Source organism: Diabrotica undecimpunctata, chromosome 5, assembly GCF_040954645.1.
Source record: "Diabrotica undecimpunctata isolate CICGRU chromosome 5, icDiaUnde3, whole genome shotgun sequence".
NCBI lineage: Eukaryota > Metazoa > Arthropoda > Insecta > Coleoptera > Chrysomelidae > Diabrotica > Diabrotica undecimpunctata.
In genome coordinates this window covers 12,352,741-12,377,013 of record NC_092807.1, presented here as the reverse complement: position 1 = coordinate 12,377,013, position 24,273 = coordinate 12,352,741, and the positions used below count along the sequence as shown (strand labels likewise).

General features: G+C 32.2%; 2 protein-coding genes across 5 annotated transcripts in view; one reads left to right on the top strand and one right to left on the bottom strand.

Annotated features, from left to right (window-relative positions):
• The window catches only part of LOC140441060 (peptidoglycan-recognition protein LB-like), an 81,068-nt gene extending 73,344 nt beyond the window's left edge, over positions 1–7,724 (bottom strand). The window contains exon 1 of the mRNA XM_072531486.1: positions 7,570–7,724. Coding sequence (XP_072387587.1) covers positions 7,570–7,588 — 19 coding nt within the window. The 5' untranslated portion in view covers positions 7,589–7,724. The remainder of the gene's footprint in view (positions 1–7,569) is intronic.
• The window catches only part of LOC140441059 (uncharacterized), a 130,662-nt gene that overhangs the window by 19,191 nt on the left and 87,198 nt on the right, over positions 1–24,273 (top strand). For all 4 annotated transcript variants that reach the window (XM_072531483.1, XM_072531480.1, XM_072531484.1 and 1 more), the window contains exon 2: positions 8,914–9,113. In XM_072531483.1, coding sequence (XP_072387584.1) covers positions 8,930–9,113 — 184 coding nt within the window. In that variant the 5' untranslated portion in view covers positions 8,914–8,929. The remainder of the gene's footprint in view (positions 1–8,913; positions 9,114–24,273) is intronic.

Here is a 24,273-nt window from a genome sequence, read left to right as displayed (position 1 = left end):
ATTTTTTTTAGAGCCTTCGTTGTTCCATCATTTGCTTGATCTTTTTTTTATTTACTTTCATAATATTGTGCTCATTTTACCCTAAAATATTGATTTGATACAATAAAAATATTCAAAAAACACCACTTTTGCACCTTAAAAGTGCCATACAAAATTATAACCAACAATTTGGAGTTGGACGCACTTTACTACAGGCATTGCCTTTCACAACGCTGTGCTAATTTCAAAAAATCACTAATTAATGCTCAAAATCATTCATTTTTTTCTCTACAGCTTGGACTATTGCGTATAAATTAACCTTTTGAGTTGAATTGAATTATCATCATCATCTACAAACATACGCATCCTATGAATAAGATTTAAAGATAGCTGGCAACAGTTGGCCAGAGCGTGGTGAATGAAGTAATACTTCGTCTAATTTTAGAGAGAATCACTCAATTTTACAAAAAATATATAAAACAGGATTTGGCGTTTTCTAAGATTGCAACTCGTAACTTATCGACCGGAGGTTAGTCTGGTGTAGGTGTAGATATTTATTTTTGTTTGATGTAACAGTAAATTCATGTTCTTATAATAATTAGTTTTCTAAGTGCATAAACTTGCGAATAAAGAACTGCAAAGTTAAATATTGCTTACAATCTTACGAACGAAAATGTACCTACGTATTGAAAAAGAGCTTATGCGTCTCTAGGCAAGCAAAAGAAAATAAAAGCAGGAAAGAATTACGACAATCGAATCAACATGTAAAAAATGAACTAGTTGAAATAAAATGGACATATAGGAATAAGTACTTGCAAACTAAAACAAAGGAAAACAAAGAAATATCCAGAGAAGCTCGGAATGAAGGGCAAAAGATTCCAAGGCATATATTTATTGTATTTAAATATTCTGTATAATACATATATTGTATTTATGGATTTGGAAAAGATTCCGATATGAATTCAAGTCATCTTGTAGCGATTGGAAATTTTAAAAAAGGATCAGAAATTATTTTAGTGTAATCTGCATAAAAAGCTTTGTTGCACCTAATATGCAATTCGAAATCACTGGAGCATGCTACGAATAAAAGTGGACCTTTGAGGGTCCACTTTTATAGCATAATCATAGCATACTCCAGTGAAACTGATCCTTGATTTACTTCACTTAATACTATTTTCTCGAGCGAGAAAAAAATCTAAACCTAACATAAAATTCCCGGTTTGTTAAATATGCATCGATCTATTCCAATAATTCGCCACGAATAATAAGCTATTGTAATTTTTATAATACGTAGGCGATCCAATAAGTACTTAGCCTCACCGCTCGATGGCGCCACTATCTCAAGAGAAATCTACTATCGTGTAATACATTCTCGTAGAGGGCTAATGTCAAAATTTCAGCCGAAGTGGACTCGTAGTTTTGTTTTGACAGTGTGTAAGAGCGGGCCGCGAATTTTAGAAAATTGGAAAACGAGCAATATCGGTCGGTGAATTGATTTGTTGTTGGAAGTGATTTGAAATTAAAGAGCGCTTAGATGTTGTGTATGGCGACTATTTTTCGATGGCAACCGTCAAAAATGGGTTTAACGAGTTTCGAAGTGGCTGCACGTCGGTTTTTGATGAGCCACAAGGTGGATAACTGAGACGAGATAACTGAGACGGTAGGCATATCAAAAGACCGCGTATATCATATTCTGCATGAAATTTTGGGCATGAGAAATCGGTCCGCGCGATTGGTGCCGCGTTTGCGCACTCTGGACAACAAGCGCAACCGTACAACCATTTCAGAGCAGTGTTTGAATAGATTTAAGCATAATCCGAAGGATTTTCACGTTATTTCCTAACCGTTGATGAAACATAGAATCACTGGTATACACCAGAGATCAAAGAATAGACGAAACACTGAATTGCACTCGGCGACGTGCTCCGAAGAATGCGAAGACTGTCCTAGCGGTCGAAAAGATGATGACCACCATTTTCTGGGATTCACAAGAGGTGATCTACATCGATTACCTGGAGAAAAGCCAAACGGTCAGAGTGCCCTACTATGCCAAATTATTGGGCCGATTCAAGGAAGAATTGCAGAAAAAACGACCCCATTTGGCGGAGAAAAAAGTATTCTTCCACCATGACAACGCATTGGCCCATACATCCGCCTTTGATATGGCTAAATTGGTCGAATTGGGCTACGAACTGTTGGCTTAGCTATCATATCCTCCAGATTTGAACCCGTGCGACTTTTTTTTGTTTTCAAACTTAAAAAATGCACTCTTCGGGCAGAAATTTCAGTAGAATGAAGAGGTTATCGTAACCACGAAAGTCTACTTTGCAGACCTTGATAAAACGTATTTTTCAGACGGGTTTAAGAAGTTATACCATCTCCAGGTCAAAGTATATTGAGCTGAAAGGAAACTATGTTGAGAAATAAATCTCCACTTTTCCAAAATTTTCGTTTTTCTTTTGTTGGCTAAGTATTTATCGGACCGCCCTAGTAGTCTTGATTTTGGAGCTCGGTCAAATGCTTTAGCAAAATCCAGGTAAATAATGTCTACGGGGTTTTTCAGTCTAATGCTGTTGGCCATTCATTGACACACCAGAAGAGGCTGGTCATTATAGAATGTACTTTAAAACGATATTGGTAAAAATTAAACATTGTCTTAGCAATTATGGATTCTATTATCTTCTTAGGCTGATAGAGCGGTAGTTATTGGGAGCTATTTTTAAAATTTTTCTTAAATCTGTGTTACAAACGCATTTTTTTTAATGAGAGGCAAAATATGTGTATTGAACGAAAAGAATATAATCCAGCATTTCTTTAAAAATAAAATAGAAATTTAGTCTAGGCTAGAAGACGAATATTTTTTAATTTTTGAAGATGATGTTAACTTTTTCAGGAGCTTAAAAGCTTAAATTTTTAATAGAACAAACTCGTACATAATTAACCTTTCAGGATTAACGTGCGGACTATGAGTCCGCTTGTCGAATTATTTGTCGATTTCTGATGATTAATTACGATCTCGCTCGTGGCGTGATCGATAGCTTCAAGCAAAGACGGCACTTTATTCAGTACAGTTGTGAGAGTTGTCTAGTGCATTTAGTTCTGCTACTATACTGAATTGCGGAGCGTAAGTCCGCACGTTATACAAGTTGTAACAAATATTCAGGTAAGATTTAATTTTAAAATATTTTATTTCTATGGTAAATAAAAAATATTTATGTGATTTATAATTGTGAGTGGTACTGATTATAAACTTTTTTGTTTTGAAAAGCAACAAGCATATCTTGAAAAGCTTCATGCGGAATTTCTTTCTGATTCTGAGCTAGAAGGTGAGCCTGATAGATGATGCTAGTTTGAAAGGATATTTCAAAGAGATGCAGGACTACGATACTGATATGAAAGAAGAAGTCAATCTGAGAAGTCCTCGATGTCCTACAAAGAGTGCCGCATTTTATTGGTCAGGATGAAACAACTAAATGGAAGAAGCAGGACCACCGGATACGAACTCGCAGTGAAAAGGTAAAAATTTCTGTAGTAACTGGAGAAGTGAAAAGCGCCATGAAAAGTGACACATGAAAAGCGCATCAAATAATTGGAGTTGTCTTTTTACTGAAGAAATTGTGCAAAAAATTTTAGACAACACGAATATCTTCATTGAACTGTGTTTCTACAATCTCAGTAATAAATCTGCAAATAAAACAGATACTTTAGAACTTGAGGAACTATTAGGTCTTTTATATATTGCAGAGGTAAACAAAAATAACCACAGAAACGCAGAAGATCTCTTTAGGAGAAACGGCTCATCGCCAGATATTTTTAGATTGACAATTTATCTTACACAGATTTTGCTCAGACACAGGCTCAAGTTTTTGATGATAAACAAACACGATTAGAGAGGCAACATTATGATAAATTGGCAGCTGTGAGAGAATTCTTCGATTCGTTTAATTCAAATTTACCTAAATATTTTTTATTATCAGCATATACAACGGTAGATGAAAAACTGGAAGCTTTTCGTGGCAGGCGTGGCTTTAGGGAATTTATGCCCAATAAATCTGATAAATACGGCATAAAAATCTGCGCATTAGTAGACGCTAAGTTTCCTTATACCGCAAATCTAGAAGTTTACATTGAACAACAGCCACCTGGCCGATAAAGTTGATACCAGCAATATTGGCCTCGTTCCTAGTCTAGTTTTATATCTGGTTCTCACAGAAATGTAACAATAAACAATTTTTTTACGAGCCTCAGCTTGGCCGATCTTCTTTTGAACAATTTACTAATCCTAAGAGGCTAGAAAAAACAAGCATGTTTAAATAAATAATAAACCCAAATAAGAAATAGATCTAGTTGATAAAATATGTGCGGCCTACAATTACGCTCGAGCCACTCGCCGATGGCCTATGGTCATTTTTCATTCTGCAATTTATGTAGCGGGTATCAATTCATTTGTAATAAACAAATATAAATCTAATGATATAGATAAAACGCCTAAAAGACTGTTTCTAAAAGCTCTTGGTATGGAACTAGTAAACGATCATCTGCACGTCGCGTCGTATTCAATTTGTCATAAAAGAAATTTGTCGTATTGAAGAACAAATAATTGTTCCAGCCCCAAGTCCACAACCTGATCGTCGAGGTTGTTGTTTTTATTGTAGTAGACAAAAAATGGGCCAACCAGATATACCTGTCAAAAATTTGTATGCTTAGAACACGCAAAATGCATTTGCTCCGACTGCCTACAGGATGGTATTTCCGAAGAAAGCAGCGCAGATTGATTTATTTCTGTTCATTCATGTATCTACTATGTAGCTCAAACATTTGTTTTTTATTTAGTCTTTGTTTAATTTCTTAGAAATAGTCGTTTTGTATGTATTTATTTTTGAACTGCGAGTCGGACGTTACATTTTGTGTAACATTATGTCACGTTATCCCTGAAAGGTTAATATCAGGCGACTTTCAATGAGATGGTTCGAGAGAGAAAATTTTGGAGAAAACACTGGCCAGTACTTCGGCATTCCTATAGTTTGTTGCTTGGTGAGATATCGCCATTATCTTCTTATAATGAAGGTATAAAAGCTTTTGTAGTCAACGAAGAGCAAATAGACTTGTAGATTTTTTACAGTTATTACTAAACGATATGCTTTTTTTGCATAGAAACGTGGAAATTTTGCTCGAATGGGCAGAGGACGCGAGCTGATCGAAATCATTAAAAAGCGAAAAATTGCAAATCTTGGTCACGTAATAAACACATTAAATATCACTTCCTTTAACTCACAATAAACTGTAAGATCGAAGGTAGAAGCAGATCAGGATGTAGACAATGCTCATGGCTTAAGAAAGTACGAGATTGGACAGGCTTGGGCTCAGCAAGACGATTTGTTAAGCAAGAACAAAGACAAAGACAAATTTGACAAAATTGTTGCGGTCTTTGGATATCTCTGATTATGTTTTTGAAGGCAATGACCTGTTAATACTATTTTATCTTATTCAAATTTAGATATCAACACATTCTTTAACTGCAAAATAGGTTGTTTTTTTTCAGTAATCTACACTTTTGAATTTTTAACGTAGAATTAAATTGGCTTTATTTTTGTATACAGACAAAAACAAACATAAGTAATCCTAATAACAAAGAAAAAATTAAACAATTTGCTGATAATTATGATCAATTAAAGTGATTAGATTAAGTTGTTAAGATGTATTATTTTTAACAAATGTATAGAGTACATAAAATCACAAAAAATGGCAATAATTTAATAAACGATTTATTTATTGAACACATTTATAGAATCTTACTTAACTTGCGGCAAAATACAAAAATTGTCCCCCAATGATTGGAATATTAGAATACTTTGCACCATACACAAAAAAGAAGATATCTTTGAATGCTCTAACCACAGAGGAATTGCAATTCTAAATGCAGCGTATAAAATATTTTCCACAGTACTGTCACCATAATGCACCATATGCAGAACGGATAGTAGGAAAATACCAGGCTGGTTTCAGAGGCGGTAAATCTACAATTCATCAGATTGCAACCCTGAAACAATTTTAGAAAACACACTGGAATATGGTATTGATACTCATCACATATTTATAGACTACAAAACAGCCTACGACTTTGTGAATAGACGAGAAATGTTCAAAGCAATGAAAGAGCTAGGAATACCAAACTAGTTGGTAAATTTAACAAAACTAACCCTTGAAAAAATTGAATGTAGAGTACGAATTTAGGGGGAACTGTCTGAACTTTTTAAAACAAATAACAGGCTCCGCCAGGGAGACCCTCTCTCATGTATACTGTTCAATCTGGCTCTGGAAAAAGTAATACGTATGTCACAAATCACAACCACTGGTTCAATATATAATAAATCAGTGCAAATCCTGGCCTATGCTGATGATATCAATGTTATTTTGAGAACGGAAAACGCTGTACGAGAGGCGTATGTAGCATTAAAAGAATCAGCTACAAAAATGGGGTTTAATAATAAACACCAACAAAACGAAGTATATGAAAATAAGCACGCAACCACAAATACTACGACCACTTGTTATAGAAAACGACGCCATGGAAGCAGTGAACGAATTTGTATACCTGGGAGCGCTCCTTAACACTGAAAATAATACTACCGCAGAGATAAACCGCAGAATTTGCACGGCCAACAGATGCTTAGATGGGCTGGCCATGTCCATAGACTCCCTAATAACCGCCTTGCCAAATTAATATGGGAGGAAGCCCTCACACGAAGAAGACCCTTAGGACGTCCACGAATGCGATGGAGAGACAATATATGGTCAGATCTAAGAACAATGGAGCTGCCCACTGACCCAACTATTATGGACGACCGTTCAAGATGGAAGCAAGTTGTGCAGTCAGCCAAAATCCACCCCGGGTTGTAGTGCTACGAGAAGAAGAAGAACAGATGCTGTTTTGGGCTCAATCTTCTCCTTAAATCCATAACATATCGTTCAGAAACCTGGACTCTAACAAAAAATAATAAAAACATGTTAGGATGTTTCGAAAGAAAAGTACTAAGGCGAATCTATGGAGCAGTGAATGACAATGGAGTGTTGGGAAGACGATACAACTTCGAACTTTATAGAATATACCAGGAACCTGATATTGTAAAACATATTAAGATAAGACGTCTGAGGTGAACAGGGCATGTAATGCGGATGGAACAAAATGACCCAGCTAGAAAAACGCTCCTTGATAGATCCATTGGCCAGAGAAGAAGAAGAAGACCCAGAACAAGGTTCCTGGATAACATCGATGAAGACATGAGAAATATGAGAATACGTGCTTGGTGGAGAAAGGCGATAGAGACGACTGGAGAGAAATTCTTGAGGAGGCTAGGACCCACGTAGAGTTGTAAAGCCAGAATGATGACGTTGTATAAAATGCTGACCTGTTTATTAATAATTGGATACTCCATTTTGACAACTATTTTTGTATTTTTTATGCATTAATAAATTAACAACACAAATGAATTGAGTTTGTTTTAATGTGATTTGATAAAATAAAAGTAAACTATTAAAATACTTTTTTACGCAAAAAAACATAAATAATAAATCTCACAAATTACTTACTTTGTTCAATGTTCTCCATATCAAAAAACTTTTGGTACTAAAGAATTTGTAAACCTTATACACTTACTTGTTTTACTTAACCAATTACGATTTGAATAATATATTTGTTCAAGTACAGAGCTACATAAGTACCACCTGAGAAAAATATTCCATTACTTGCACCTACAAGTACCTTCGGATAATATCAAAATTTAACTATTTTATCTCGAATAAAAAGGAAATAAAATCTTTTGAGTATGATATAAATGGAATAAATTTTTAAATTTATCATTTGGTTTTCGAAAAGTAATTTATAAGATATAACGTAATCGCCACTGGTACAAAAGCACTAAAGTAAAGCTACGACCTTCCTAATTCTTCTTCGCTATTTAGTCTTATTCATTTCTAGCAGCCTCATGTAAATTTTAGATAAAGTCCGCGGCCTGTTGTGGTATAATCATGCTAGATGTTCTGCCTATATCAGTATTCCTGTTTTTATGGAAAATATCTAGAAAATATCTAGTCTAGAAACCTGTCGAACAATTCGACGTTGATGTGAGACCTAATGTCACCGAAAGAGACTTCTACGCGATTCTAGAACGACGAGACAAACATATATAAAGATTAAATTTAAATTAAATTGTAGAGAGTGAGTAAATAATATAAATTTGTACAGTTAAGTAAATAAATGTTATAATAAATTAATTGTGCTTTTAGTGTTCGCGTTAAAAGACTGTAAATCAATTAAAATAAACATTCCGATATTCTCTTTTAAAGACGGATATGTATCCTCCTATATGCCTTCTCGGTTGAGTTGGCGACCATTACGGAAAATTCGATTCTATCCTGAGTTGCGTGTGTTAGGATATTTCCGTTATTATTGGTCAAATCTGTTATATTTCTCAGCCAATCCTTTCCTCCAAGATTAGTTGTGGCTGTTCGTATCAAGTGTGGTACACGGTATGACCAAGTTAAGTCGTTTCTCATTTTATGAATCTAGGTAATCAAAAATAAAGAAGCATTTTTAAACTACTACAATTTTCTATGCCCTTTTGGCATTATTATATATTATATATATATATATATATATATATATATATATATATATATATATAATATATAATATATAAATATTATATATATATATATATATATATATATATATATATATATATATATATATATATATATATATATATATATATATATATAATATCTTCCAAATTTTATCTTAAGGAGTTTTTTATACTTTTCGAAGCTATTTCGGTATTTCGTTATACTTTTACGATTTTTAATTTTTTTACACACCTTTTACAAATACTTATTTCTTTGTTTCAAATGGTAAATCTTGCTCTATTGTTACAGAAATTCCTGAAGAGCTATGCCTGCAGGTAAAGAAAGTGATAGTGATACGGGAACGGTGAAAAGAACGACTTTCAGGCCACCATGGGTGAAGGAAGGTCCCAATCCATTGCCTACTCCGGCAACGCCGTGGACTCTCAAATCTTCACCAAGGAAAGAGAGCGTTACAGAGACCACAGAAAAACAGGAGTATAACCCATTGGGTAAGTTGTGTTTAATGGAGAAATAAATTAATGAGTATATGTTGTTGGTACCCTAGTTTTTTCTAATATACTATTGATTTATCGTGTTTTTTCCTTCAATTTTGATTATTGTATTAATGAAATAGTAAGATCGCATTGAAAATATATATACATAAAAGAATTTTAAACTGAATTTTTCAAAAAAATACGTGATATGGATGCAGTGAACACTAATTTCAAGATTCACAGAATTTTAAGTAATGATAAATCGATATACTGAAGTATCGAAGGACCCAACTGAATCATTGAACGTAACTCAAGAGCAACATAAGTACAAAATTTGAAGACTCTAGGAATTTTCCTTCAATAAAAAGAAATTTGCATAAGAAATATGAAAAGCAGAAAATCTATTGTTTCAAATTCAATAGAGCCTTACTGCTACTGCTCTTTTAATAAGTTTAGTCTTAACGTACCTGCATTATACAGGCTGTTGAAATGAAAAAGCTGTTCAAATGAAAACTTTTGTTTTTGTTTCAAAACAAAAGTGTTCAGTGCTTTATTTCTTGTTCAAATGCACTTTGTCTCTGACTTAAAGAGAAGCTTTTTTTTCTCAGCGACGAGACAATATTTTCTATTTTTGTTGCCATACTCTATCTTTCTTTTGGATTTGCGCATATTACGGCTGAAGTGTAATGATGCCGTCTGCATTAGCGAAATATCTGCAATATTAACGTATTTCTCATATACAAAGATTAAATTAAAATCCTTGACCACAGAGCGCTTGGAACTCCAAAAATGATAATTAGATTGGTCTGAATAACAGGAGATGATATTGACAATAAGGTAATATCAGAAGGAACTATGTGAAAAAATGTGAATTTTTGTACGTTGCCATAATCAGTGAAAGCAAGGATTGTTATAAGCTAAGAGAAGCCACGTGCTTGCGTTTGTGATGATGTAGTACTATTAGCAAGAAGGAGAAGTGAATTTCTAAGAATATTCAAATCATTTGAGGAGAAGGCAAAGTAACATGGAGTGATTATTAAGAACTGAAAAAAAAAAAAAATTTAATTGGTACAGGATTCAACAGGAAGTAGTCAACTAAAGACTACAACAAACAGTGAAGAGTATTGTTTCAAAAAGGTGCAAAAGTTTGCGTACCTAGAGGATCTCCTAACAAATAAAGGGAAAGAAAGTCAAGAAATTAGGAAGCGGTCCGCAAAAATAAGGAGAAATTTTGAAGCTCTGCAGAAATAACTCAAAAATAAATTCATTTCTAGCAAAATTGAAATTAGATCAAACATAAAACATTAGAAAAAACAAAAAATTCATTGAATATCTGAGAGCATTATGTATTAAGGAAAATCTTCAGAGAAGTTAAAGTTTGAAACGATTAATTAAAGACGAAGAATAAGTGTTAGCTAGAAATAAAAATTAGCCATATCGTCAGATCAAGAAGCTTAAGTTAGTTGGGTCACTTGGCGAGAATAGCAGACAGAAAATAGTTCAAGTATTTCTTGTTGACAAACGAAGAGAAGAAGAGAAAAGGACGAACACATAAAGGTATCTGGAAGACTGTAAGGGAGATTGACGAAAAATGAGAGGATGTTTTCAAGCAAATTAGGAAGTGGCTTTTTAATCTAAGTTGTTATTAATCTAAGTCTTTTAGCAAACACATAAGTAATACACATAAAACGAATTAGGTTATACTAGGCGAACACACATCGAATTTGAACGGTCGATCAAAGTTCGATCGGACAAATTCCTTTGGTGGTGTGAAGAATCAATGTGGCTGCCGTGTAGTTCAGGAAATGAAGCTCGAAAAAAGTTAAAACCTCGCAATTTTTTCGTCCTGCATGGATTGAGTTGAAATTTTAACAGAAGGTAGGTGATAGCCCAAGGATCAAAATCTATATCGAACCGAAGTGCGCTGAAGGGTTTTAGGGGTGAAAACTAACCCTAATTGTCAAAAATTATAAAATAACATATTAAACCTGAATATGGGTAAGATTTGGTTTGAATTAGTTAAATAATGATTATTTTATACTTTTGAATAGAGTTCCATCATATTTCAACCCTTAAAAAGCAACCCTTGTTAGAGATTAATGTATAAAAATTACTAATTCTAAAAAAATGATTTCGCCTTGGATCGATTTGGATTTAAGCTCAATTCACCCGCTGCTTTATAGTTTATGTCATGTCGACGAACCCTGATTGTTCTTAGGGGTGAAAACTACCCCTAATTGTCAAAAATTATAAAATAACATATTAAACCTGAATATGGGTAAGATTTGGTTTGAATTAATTAAATAATGATAGTTTCGTGCTTTGAATAAAGTTCCATCATATTTCAACCCTTAAAAAGCGACCCTTGTTAGAGATTAATGTATAAAAATTACTAATTCTAAAAAATGATTTCGCCTTGGATCTATTTGGATTTAAGCTCAATTCACCCGCTGCTTTATAGTTTATGTCATGTCGACGAACCCTGATTGTTCTTAGGGGTGAAAACTACCCCTAATTGTTAAAAATTATAAAATAACATATTAAACCTGAATATGGGTAAGATTTGGTTTGAATTAATTAAATAATGATAGTTTCGTGCTTTTGAATAGAGTTCCATCATATTTCAACCCTTAAAAAGCAACCCTTGTTAGAGATTAATGTATAAAAATTACTAATTCTAAAAAAATGATTTCGCCTTGGATCGATTTGGATTTAAGCTCAATTCACCCGCTGCTTTATAGTTTATGTCATGTCGACGAACCCTGATTGTTCTTAGGGGTGAAAACTACCCCTAATTGTTAAAAATTATAAAATAACATATTAAACCTGAATATGGGTAAGATTTGGTTTGAATTAATTAAATAATGATAGTTTCGTGCTTTTGAATAAAGTTCCATCATATTTCAACCCTTAAAAAGCGACCCTTGTTAGAGATTAATGTAAAAAAAATTAGTAATGCTAAGAAAATGATTTCGCCTTGGAACGATTTGCATAAAAATTTGGAATTAAGCTCAATTCACCCTCTGCTTTATAGTTTATGTCATGCCGATGAACCCTGATTGTTCTTAGGGGTGAAAACTACCCCTAATTTTCAAAAATTGTAAAATAACATTACAAATCTTAAGATGAGTGAAATTTGGTTTGGATTAGTTAAATAGTGATTTTTTTATACTTTAAAATACAATTTCATAAATTTTCAACCCTTAAAAATCAATTGTTATGAGTGCTATAGGTGAAAATAATTTTTTAACAAAATTTTGCAACTTTTCAACTTTTGAAAATCACCCTTTACAACATTGCAGTTTTTATAAACATAAAAAGGCACCATATATTCTTATACATTTACATAAATAGTTGAAAATATTTACATTTATAGGTAAAACAATTATAATATTAATTTTATTCGTCATTAATTACATCTTCATCGTGATCTATGTCATCCTCATCTTCTTCAATTATTGGTGGACTATTATTGCACCCTTCACCTGAGCACCCAGAACAAGTAGAGTTACAGTATAAACCAACTTTTCTGCACCCACATGAAACACCGCATCCTTTTTTGCATCGGCAAAAAATAATTTTCAAAAGTTCATCGGGTGCATAAAAAACAAATGCCCTCTAAGTGCATTGCAACTCACCGATCTAACGTTGAATACTACCCTTTTTATAAAGTAAGTTCGGCGTTCATGTGGTAGAAACTCCAAAATAATATGTACGAATAATTCCTACAATCATAAAAGTATATATAAAAAAGAATAGCTCAAGCACTTTAAATAAAAAATATAATGAATTTTTTATCCACTAACCCGTTTATTTTCACAATTACAATAAACACAACTGAATAATTTTAAAAATATTGTCAGCGCACGTGCTACTTCTTTTAAACTTGAGAAAACGCTGACGTACTGACGAGGAACCAACGAAACATACACTCACACACGTAGACATATGAGCAGATGTTTTATTCTGTTGTAGGTATGGGATTTCAAAATAAGAACGCTTAAAATTTCGAATGTATATTGGTATAACGCCCCACTACCTAATATACCGGTTTTGTAGATTATTATGCTCCGAAATGTACTGTACTATACTAATGGAATTTTCCGGAAAAAAAAATTATTGGTTTTTTTAACGTATTTCCTTCATTTTTAACGATAGAGTGTTTCTTCAAAAACGATTTTGTAGAGGTTTTTAAGAGCTACAAGGATCTGTGAATTAAATCTTTTTGAAACCCTTGGTTTTTAAATGGGGTGAGTTTAAAGGGCTCGAAAAAGATGGTGCTTGATCGTAAATCGATGCTTTAAACGGCTATATCTCGCCAAATATTCATTGTACAACAAATCTAAATAAAGGAAAATTTTAGTCATTAAAAAAGCTACAATTTAGTATATTTTTATTTTTTTCATATTGTAATGTACCTACCTACTCACATGTAAGATAATTAAAGTATCTATGTATTTCTATATAGTTTTTAGTCACCTGGTATATGTTATTTACAATTATGAAAAGTTCTCATGTATAATCACTAATAATTATTTGCTGTTAGAAATCAGAATCAATACTCTTCATAAATATTTTCCTATTTAGAATAAATAAGTTTCGCTAGTTTATTCACCTAATACTTCGTATCTATGGAATAATAATAATTTATTTCTCTTATTTCTTTGTTCGATAAGCTATCCGTATTTGCTATTTTAATATTAATATTTGAGTCCAATCTCTTGTACTCAAATCCATCCAGAAACATCGTTAAATAATTGTAGATAACAGAACTTATATATTCATAGTTTTAAGAAATAACAAGCAGAGTGTAATTTTCATCCTCTAATATAATAAATTTATACATGTCAATATATTCTGTTTAATTCCAAAACAAAGAGTTAGTCCGGAGAAGAAATAAACGCATAGTATTCCATAACAAAATTTGGTGTCAGAACGTGGGATATTAGTAGCAGAGTTCCTCTGATTGCTGATAGAAGGAGAGCTGAGGAATTTTTGAATTGACTTGTTTCCTTCGAGGAATCATTCAAAAAAAACTGTCAGTGTGGAAAAATCGCCACTACAACTAATTACATTGGGGTCCAGTACATCCAGTTCGAAATCCAGTTCCAGTCATAACCCAATTGTAGTTCCATCGGAAGTAGAGGTGAACCCGTGGAATAATAGACTATGCGACCAACAACAATATTCTACTTGTAAGTACATTCTATCTTAAATTCTGTCTCATATTTTAAAAATCTTGTAAACGTATGTCTACTTTATATCCTGATATAAGTAACTTATTTGACGAACAAATACCTTCTCCCGACTCAAATTCTCTTTCAAATTCTTCTACTTCTAATTCAAATAAAATGTCAGTATCAATTGAAATAGCTGAAAAACTTCTCATTCGATTTGATGGTACAAAATCAAAATTATACGAATTCATAGACAATTGTGATAAAGCATACAATTTAGTAAATCCGCAATCCAAACCCATCTTATTAGCCATTATAGAAACTAAATTAACCGATAAAGCTAGGGCCATAACTAGAAACAGAACATTTGACGAATGGAAAGATTTAAAAGACTTCTTATTAGATGCTTATTCTGAACGCCGAACTGAAGGTCAGTGGCAATTGGAATTACATTCCTTACGTCAGATGCCCAGTGAAAATGTAATGTCATTTGCAAATAAAGTTGAAAATTGCTATATAAAATTAATAAATACACTTGATCCAGACTTATCTCCAGATGCAAGAAATGCATGTACTAAACTCTTAAAAACTCAAGCACTAAATGTCTTTATTAGAGGATTAAACAAAGACCTCTCTATTTTAATCAAAGCCCGAAATCCAGATTCCTTAGAAAGAGCTGTTGCTATAGCAATTGCCGAAGAACAAGAACAGTTATCAAGACAAGAAATTTTCAGACCATTCTGTAATATTTGCAAACGAAATAACCATTCCTCAAATAACTGTCGATATAAAAACAATTCAGATAGAAATGTTAGACATCTTCAAAATTCTAGTTTTCAAAACCCAAAATATCCTAATTCAAATCTTCAAAGGTCAAATTCTCAAAATCAAAATTATAAACCTTCAAATTCAAATTCCAATTCTGATTTTCCTCCAAACTTAAGAAAAGAAAATACCAACACTTCCCAACGTTTTTGCAGATACTGCAAAAAACCAGGTCACGTTATAGAAGAATGTAGAAAACGCGAATTTAACAATAAAAACAAAAATCCAACAAATTCTTTAAACTTCCAAAATCCTCGACAACCAACGGTCGATTCTCGAGGAGTTCGTTCAGTTCAGGCCGTATCACAACCATCAACTTCTCAGTCACTTCCTATGTAGATTTACCCTTAGTAAATAATTCTAATCCATCCTCTTGCAAGTTTCTAATCGATACAGGCGCAGATATTTCTTTAATTAAATATTCAAAAATACTAAACATTCCAAAAATTTATTCTAAGTCTATTACTCTACGAGGCATTGATAAAAATGTCTTAAATCCAAATAAAACTATATGTAGTTGTAACGTAAATTTCAAGATAAAAGATTTTGTCCAAACTCATGTTTTCTATGTCGTAGAAGACGATTTTCCTCTTCATTTCGACGGTATATTAGGTAGCGATTTTTTTGAAATAAATCAATGCCAAATTGATTATAAAGAAAATAAATTAAACTTTAAAAATTGTTCTATTCCAATCGAATATATAAAATCTCCATTAAACAATGACAATGACGAATTTCTGAGAGATCAAAATATCGAGACAAGTTCTAATATCGATGAAATATTTCCTTATGATGCTAAATCCATAGAGGATCATTCTTATTTAGAAACCAATGATATCCAAATAACCTTAAGTAGTGAAGAACTACTATCCAATCCAATTCAATCTAAATCTAACTCTAAATCCAAAGAAAATTCAAGTCCAAAATGTGTAAAATCCACTGAGATATGCACAAATAAAACTTGTAACTCTTCACGAAATCATAAATCAAAATCCTGTTCAGAAGAAAAATCCTGTTCAGACGATCTTATACTAAATCAAAACTCTAATTCTAACTCAAGAAGTAATAAAACTATTCTATCCGCAAGAACTGAAACAATTGTTCAAATTAAAGTAATAAATAATGAATTAAGCGAAGGATTATGTCCCGAACGCGAAATCTTTAAAGGTGTATTTTTATGTCCTAGTGTTGTTAAAGTAAAAAATGATTTCTTTTTAACCTCAATCGTAAACACTACTGAAACGGATGTTGAATTAAACGATATTCAAGTAGCAATAGAAAAAATTCCAAATTTACAAAACAATGCAAATATACGAAAAATGTCTTCTTATAAAGATAATACGAATTCTAACAGAATTGCTAAATTAAAAAATGCCTTGAGAACAGATCATTTAAATAGTGAAGAAAAATCATCTTTAATTTCTATTTGCAAGGAGTACAATCATATCTTTTATCTGGAAGGAGATCAACTTACCAGTACAAATGCCATAACTTGCAAAATTCCTTTAAATTCTAATGTACCTATTAGCACTAAATCATACAGGTATCCTGAAGTACACAAACATGAAGTCGAAACTCAAATAAAAGGTATGCTAGATCAAGGTATTATCGAAGAATCAACTTCGCCATGGAATTCGCCCCTTTGGGTTGTGCCAAAAAAGGCCGATGCTTCAGCAAAGAAGAAATGGCGAATTGTTATAGACTATCGACGACTAAATGATATTACTATAGGAGATTCATTTCCACTTCCGAATATAGTCGATATATTAGACCAATTGGGTCATTCAAAATATTTTTCAACAATAGATTTAACATCAGGATTTCACCAGATCAAAATGGATCCTGAGGATTCTCCAAAGACTGCTTTCTCAACTCCGTCTGGACATTATCAATATTCACGAATGCCATTTGGATTAAAAAATGCTCCCAGTATTTTTCAAAGGCTAATGAATACTGTCCTCTCAGGAATACAAAATTACAGATGTTTTGTCTATCTCGACGATATAGTCATTCATGCCGATACATTAGAAAATCATAATAAAAGATTAAAAGAAGTATTCGAAAAATTGTCTACATTCAACTTAAAAATACAACCAGATAAGTGCGAATTTTTTCGTCGCGAAGTAATGTATTTAGGACATTTAATAACTGAATTTGGTGTCAAACCGGACGAAAAAAAGGTATGTGCTGTTACAGATTTTCCTATACCCAGAACACAAAAAGATATTAAGAGCTTTTTGGGTCTCACTGGTTATTATAGACGCTTTATAAAAAATTTCAGTGCTTTAACACAACCTTTAACAAAACTGCTGAGGAAAAATGTTGAATTTAATTGGACAAGCATTCAACAACAGTCATTTGAGAACCTGAAATCAATACTTTGTTCAGAACCAATACTTCAGTATCCAGATTTTACCAAACCCTTTGTCTTAACAACGGATGCTAGTAATTATGCAATAGGGTCCATACTTTCTCAAGGTAAAGTACCAGATGATTTACCTATTGCTTATGCTAGTCGTACCTTGAACAAAGCGGAATCAAACTATAGCACAACAGAAAAAGAATTACTTGCAATTGTATGGAGTGTTAAACACTTTAGACCATATTTGTACGGAAATAAATTTTTCATTTATACGGATCATAAACCACTCACATGGCTATTTAATGTAAAAGATCCCGGATCAAGACTCGTTAGGTGGAGATTAGCATTAGAAGAATATAGCTATGAAATTATTTATAAACCAGGTAAATTAAATCAAAATGCTGATTGTTTAAGTCGTCCTCCTTTAACCATATCTGAAACAAATATTTGCGAAGAAAACAAAAACCCGGCAACAATCACCTTACAAATAAACAAAATGAGTAAAGAAAATAATGACACTTATTCACAGTTCTTATCTAAATCCGAAACTATATTAATAACAAATGATAATATAAAAGAAACAAATGAAAAGATTACATCATTTTCACAAAATTTAGCATTGTTTGTTTCCGTAGATTTAAATTTTAATGAGATCGTTCAGAAACAAATAAATAAACAATTCAGTCATATAGAAAAATTGAAAGCCAAAAATCCAAGACTAAATGACATTATATATATTTCTGATCAAAATAAAAACTTTTATTACATATTTATAAAAAATAATTATTGGGACAATACCTCTTATGAAGATATATTTAATTCCCTAATAAAATTAAGAGACTGGTTATTAAACGATAAAATATTAAAAATTTGCCTACCCAGAATAACTTTTAGCTACGATAAATTAAGTTGGGGAAAAATTAGATCTATGATTAGATTTATTTTTAGAAAAACTGATATATCTATTATCATTTATCATGATATACTAACAAATCCTGAACCTGAGGAAATAACTACAATATTACAAGAGAATCACACTAGTCCTACGGCTGGACACTCTGGTTTTCATCGGACATACAATCGTATAAAAAAACATTTCAAATGGAATAATATGAAAAATGATATTAAAAACTTTATAAAAACCTGTGAATCTTGTCAGAAAAATAAACTCGTTAGAAAAAAATTCGTAAAGCCCATGGAGATAACAACAACAAGCTCAAATCCATTAGAAAAAATATTTTTAGATATAGTAGGTCCTTTACCTTTAACCGAGTCAGGTAATAAGTTCATATTAACATTACAAGATGACTTAACAAAATTTTCTCAAGCTTATGCAATTCCGAATCATGAAACCAAGACTATCGCTGAAAATCTGGTTCGTGGATTTATTTGCAAGTTTGGAAAACCCGATATAATAGTTACTGATCAAGGCCGAGATTTTACTTCCAAATTATTTTCTCAAATCGCCAAGCTTTTTAAAATCAGACATATAAATTGTACTGCTTATCATCCAGAATCAAATGCTGCATTAGAAAGGAGTCACGCTACTTTAGCAGACTACCTTAAACATTATATTAAAGCTGATCAATCCGATTGGGACGAATGGCTAGATTTTGCTATGTTTTCATATAATACAACTAATCATACTTCAACCAAATTCACACCATATGAACTAATATTTGGATATACACCTAATCTACCTAGCAGTATAATACGACCAGTAGAACTCAAATATACATATGAAGATTATTTAGATAATTTAACACTTAAGCTTAGAAAATCTCATGAGTTAGCAAAAACGAATCTATTAGAATCTAAAGTAGTCAGTAAAAAATATTATGACCAAAAGATTAATGACACCGTTTTCTTAGAAGGACAATTAGTATATCTCCAAAATGAGCAAACAAAGAAGGGTCAAACCAAAAAACTTACACAAAATTATAATGGACCTTATAAAATTCTAGAGATAAATTCTCCTGTCAATTGCACAATTTTAGTAAATAAAAAACCAATAAAAGTTCACATGAATAGATTGAAACATGCTTTTGTTTCAGGTATGCAATAATATGGCTGACAAATAGTGAACAAATTCACAAGAAATATACCAATACTCCTATCAACAAATCACCTGGAATCTATTACGAACACATAAAAAATGTTCAATTTATTGAAACTCATTGGAACATATTAAGTCATATTCCTTTACAACCTTTTACAGACAAATTAAATTTTGTAGATCTCACCTATCAAAAAACATTAAGACTGTGTCAAAACAAACCAGTTCTTATTTCACTTATGCAATCTTATTTTTGATAAAATGTATGTTACTTTATATTTTATACAGGATAATTAAATATTTTTACCGACGATTTCGTAGAAATCCGTCACATAGTTGTCAACAAATTACAAATTGTTTAACACTAAATATATGTCAAAGTAAACGAAAACATGTACATGAGACAGATTTAAGTATAGATTGTAAACATAATAAAGACAATAATTATAGTGAATCCAAAAAGTGTGAAGAGACTAGTTTCACAGAGACTACACCGATAAGACGAAGTGAAAGACTATCGAGACTAAAAGAAACTATTTAAATGTGTTAAAATAAAATAATAATGTATACAAATGTTTTATACCATTTAAATGAAAATTCATTTTACAATTATTTTCATTCTTACAAAAGGAGGTGTAATGTACCTACCTACTCACATGTAAGATAATTAAAGTATCTATGTATTTCTATATAGTTTTTAGTCACCTGGTATATGTTATTTACAATTATGAAAAGTTCTCATGTATAATCACTAATAATTATTTGCTGTTAGAAATCAGAATCAATACTCTTCATAAATATTTTCCTATTTAGAATAAATAAGTTTCGCTAGTTTATTCACCTAATACTTCGTATCTATGGAATAATAATAATTTATTTCTCTTATTTCTTTGTTCGATAAGCTATCCGTATTTGCTATTTTAATATTAATATTTGAGTCCAATCTCTTGTACTCAAATCCATCCAGAAACATCGTTAAATAATTGTAGATAACAGAACTTATATATTCATAGTTTTAAGAAATAACAAGCAGAGTGTAATTTTCATCCTCTAATATAATAAATTTATACATGTCAATATATTCTGTTTAATTCCAAAACAAAGAGTTAGTCCGGAGAAGAAATAAACGCATAGTATTCCATAACAATATATTCAGTATTTTCGGGGATATTTAAAAAAAAGAAGGGTAAAAAATATGAAATTGTAAATCGTTTCTCGCTTTAAGCTGTACTTTTTCTAAAACTAAGCATTTTAAATGGGTCAAACTTCTTGGACGTATTAACAATATATGTACAAAGAGAAATGCAGAAGGTTGAAGATCGTTTTTAATTAGGGGGGTAGTTAGGTGGTTGTTTTCATCGATTTTTTCGTAAAAAAATGAGGTATTGACCTTATTTTCATCATAACTCACTCGATTTTTGAGCTAGAGTATTTTTTTTATGATAGGTCTATTTATGCTCTTTAAAAAAGGTTCTATGAGTTTTCTTCCAAAAATGCATCATTTTCCCGATATTTGACTTTGAATCTTTCAAATTTGGCATTTGAAGAAAACCGCTGAACATTGATAGGCCGTATTTCGGTTCCTATTATATCGCAACAACATTTTAAAAAATGAATTGTATTTGTCTTTTTAAAAGCTACAAATTTGTTCTCTACAATTTTTTTGATAAAATGCACCATTTTCGAGTTATTCGCGAAAAATCGATTAAAAACGTCGATTTTTTCGTCTAAAAGTTGTTACTTTCAATCCCGAATAACTTGAAAAATATCAGTTTTACAAAAAAATGTATAGAACATTTTTTGTCTAGAATCACTTTTTTAATAGAAACCTGCGGTTAAAACGTAAAAAAAATGTTTCACCCCCAAGATGGGGTGGCAACCACCCCCAAGGCTTTGGCGCACTTTGGTTCGATATAGATTTTGATCCTTAGGCTATTACCTACCTTCTGTTAAAATTTCAAGTCAATCCACGTAGGACGAAAAAATTGCGAGGTGAAATGCTTCATTTCCTGGACTAGTGACCGTTGCCGTCTTTCAAAGTGAACGGTACCGAATGAAAGCGCGCACACATCGATCTTTCTCGACCGACCAAAGGACCAGTTGCCTGAAGTCTTTCTTGTGACAATATGCAGCTTCCCACCATCTTCGTGTTTTGGTGGTAAGAACATTCCGCAGCTTTGCGTGAAGTTCATCAAAACTTTAAGTAAACATTCTAAAGTAATTGAAAAATGTATTCTCGTCTCGACGGAGCAGTTTGTGCTATAGTTCTTTCTTTTTTTGCCTCTAGTCAATATATTTTGACATCAAAAGAAATTCGAATGAGTCATTAGAACCTGTTAACTAGTTTCGTAAATAGCCCAGGTAGCGTTAATATAAGCCAAAGGTGTACGCCATCGGAAAAAATAAAGTAATTTGGCAAAAACAAGTGAAGTGCTTGATTTGTCATCAGCCCACTTTCATTTTAATTAAATCAGTGGCGTAACAATTACTGATTAAACGGGTTTTAGAATTGGCAATTATTTATTACAGGAAACAAAAAAGTTCATGAACCTACAACATGTAAATTAAATTAAAATAAAGAATATCTACAGATATTCACTCACACACACACACACACTTAATTTCGCACTTTAAAATTCTAATGCGCATAAATTGCCAAGAACATTGGAATAGAACAGAGAAACTTCCAAGCTCCATGAGATCCAACACAATATTGAATGGACCTAATTGCATTTTTTTTACTAGAAAAGAGAAAATAATTTCGACGTTAATGATTGAACGTACTGGAATGAGACATAATAACATTTAATAGCAAGAGTGAATCCTTCGAGGTGTTTGTTGTAACTGTAATGAGTTACTTTCTGTAAGGCATATTATATTGTTAATTGTCAAGTGTATTAAAAAATCTTAAAAAAAGTCTCACAGATATTGTGAATTCGGTTAACGGGCACTTAAATGTACTAAACTTCCTAAAAGGTTGTCGATTGTATTACAAAATTTAATGTAATTCATATTATTTTATGATAAGGCCAAGAAATGAAGCAATTTAGCCCTCAATTTTTTCCAGCATGAATTTATTTGAAATTTTCACACAACGTAGGGAATAGTCTAAGGATCATTTTCTATATCATGCCGCTGTACGCTAAACCTTGGGGGTGGTTGCCACCCCATCTCGGGGGTGATAATTTTTCATTACATTTTAACCATGGAAATCGACGGAAAAAGTAATTGTAAGAAAAAATGTTTGTTGCGTTTTCTTAGTTTGTAAAAACTGTAGTTTAAAGATAAGTTGTTTTTTTGCAATGTCGTATTTTTCACCCTTTCCTTCAAAATATCTCCGAACATACTTACGCTACGAAAAAAAATAATAAAGTACTAAACTGTTTTGAAACAGGCTCACGAAGGGCTGTAGCGCCAACTGATGATGACTAAACTGTAGCTTTTTTAAGAACTAAAGTTTTCCTGTACATAGATTTTCTTTACAGTGAATATTTAGCGAGGTACAGCTGTATAAAAACGTATATTTACGAGGACCCCCTTATTCGAGCCTTTTAACAACACCCCAATTAAAAACTAAAAAATCTTACGGAATTTAGTTTACATAGTCCTATAACTCTTCAAAAAATCCTACAAAATCATTTTTGAAAAAACTTTTATCATCAAAAATGAAGGGGCTATGTTTATAAAGCTATTTTTTTTTCGAAAAATGTGAATAGCTCGCTTGAGAGTGTAATAGAGCATTTTCAAACAGAACCAACACCCCCAACCTAAGACTATGCGATGAGAACCTAAAACGTGTAACGTCAATAAAGTTCTTGGGCATGACATTCGAAGAAACTCTAAGCTGGAAATTTCATAAAAACAAATTTGATCTCATTAAGAGATTAAATCTTCTAAAAACTCTGACAAATAAAGAATGGGGTGCGAATTGCCAAACACTTTTAATGTTATACAGAACAACAATCAGATCAAAATTAGATCATGGATCTACTGTGTATTCTACAGCCACTGAGACACTGCCAAAAAAACTTGACAGTCTTCACAACCTATCTTTACGTATAATATCTGGAGCTTTTCGCACAACACCGATTGAAAGTATTTATTATGAAGTTGGTGAATCGTCCTTGGAAGACAGAAGACTTTATTTAAGTGTAACATACGCTGCAAAAATCAGGCCTAACTCAAAAAACCCTACTATTCGAAATTGTTTTACAAAAAAGGACCAAATCTATTCGTAAATAAGCCAAGAATAGTCAAACCCTTCTACGAAAGGATTGGAAGCTACTTAAATCAATTAGATCAGATCAAAATTAGATTATGAATCGATTGTGTATTCTACAGCCACTAAGACACTGCTAAAAAACTTGACAGTCTCTTCACAATCTATCTTTACATATAATATCATAATATCTGGAGCTTTTCGCACAACACCAATCGAAAGTATTTATTGTGAAGTTTACGAACCGTCCTTAAAAGTCAAAAGACTTTATTTAAGTGTAGCGTACGCCGCAAAAATCAGGTCTAACTCAAAAAACCTTACTATTCAAAATTGTTTTACAGAAAAGTTCCCAAATCTATGCATAAATAAGCCAAGAATAGGCAAACCCTTCTACGAAAGGATCAGAAGCTACTTAAATCAATTAAACTACACGTTTCCAGAATGCTTTTCCTCCCAATCTTCCTCAATTCCTCCATGGCAAATAAATAACTCTCAGTGTCTAACCCGCCCCATTTCTTTCGACAAACATTCAACAA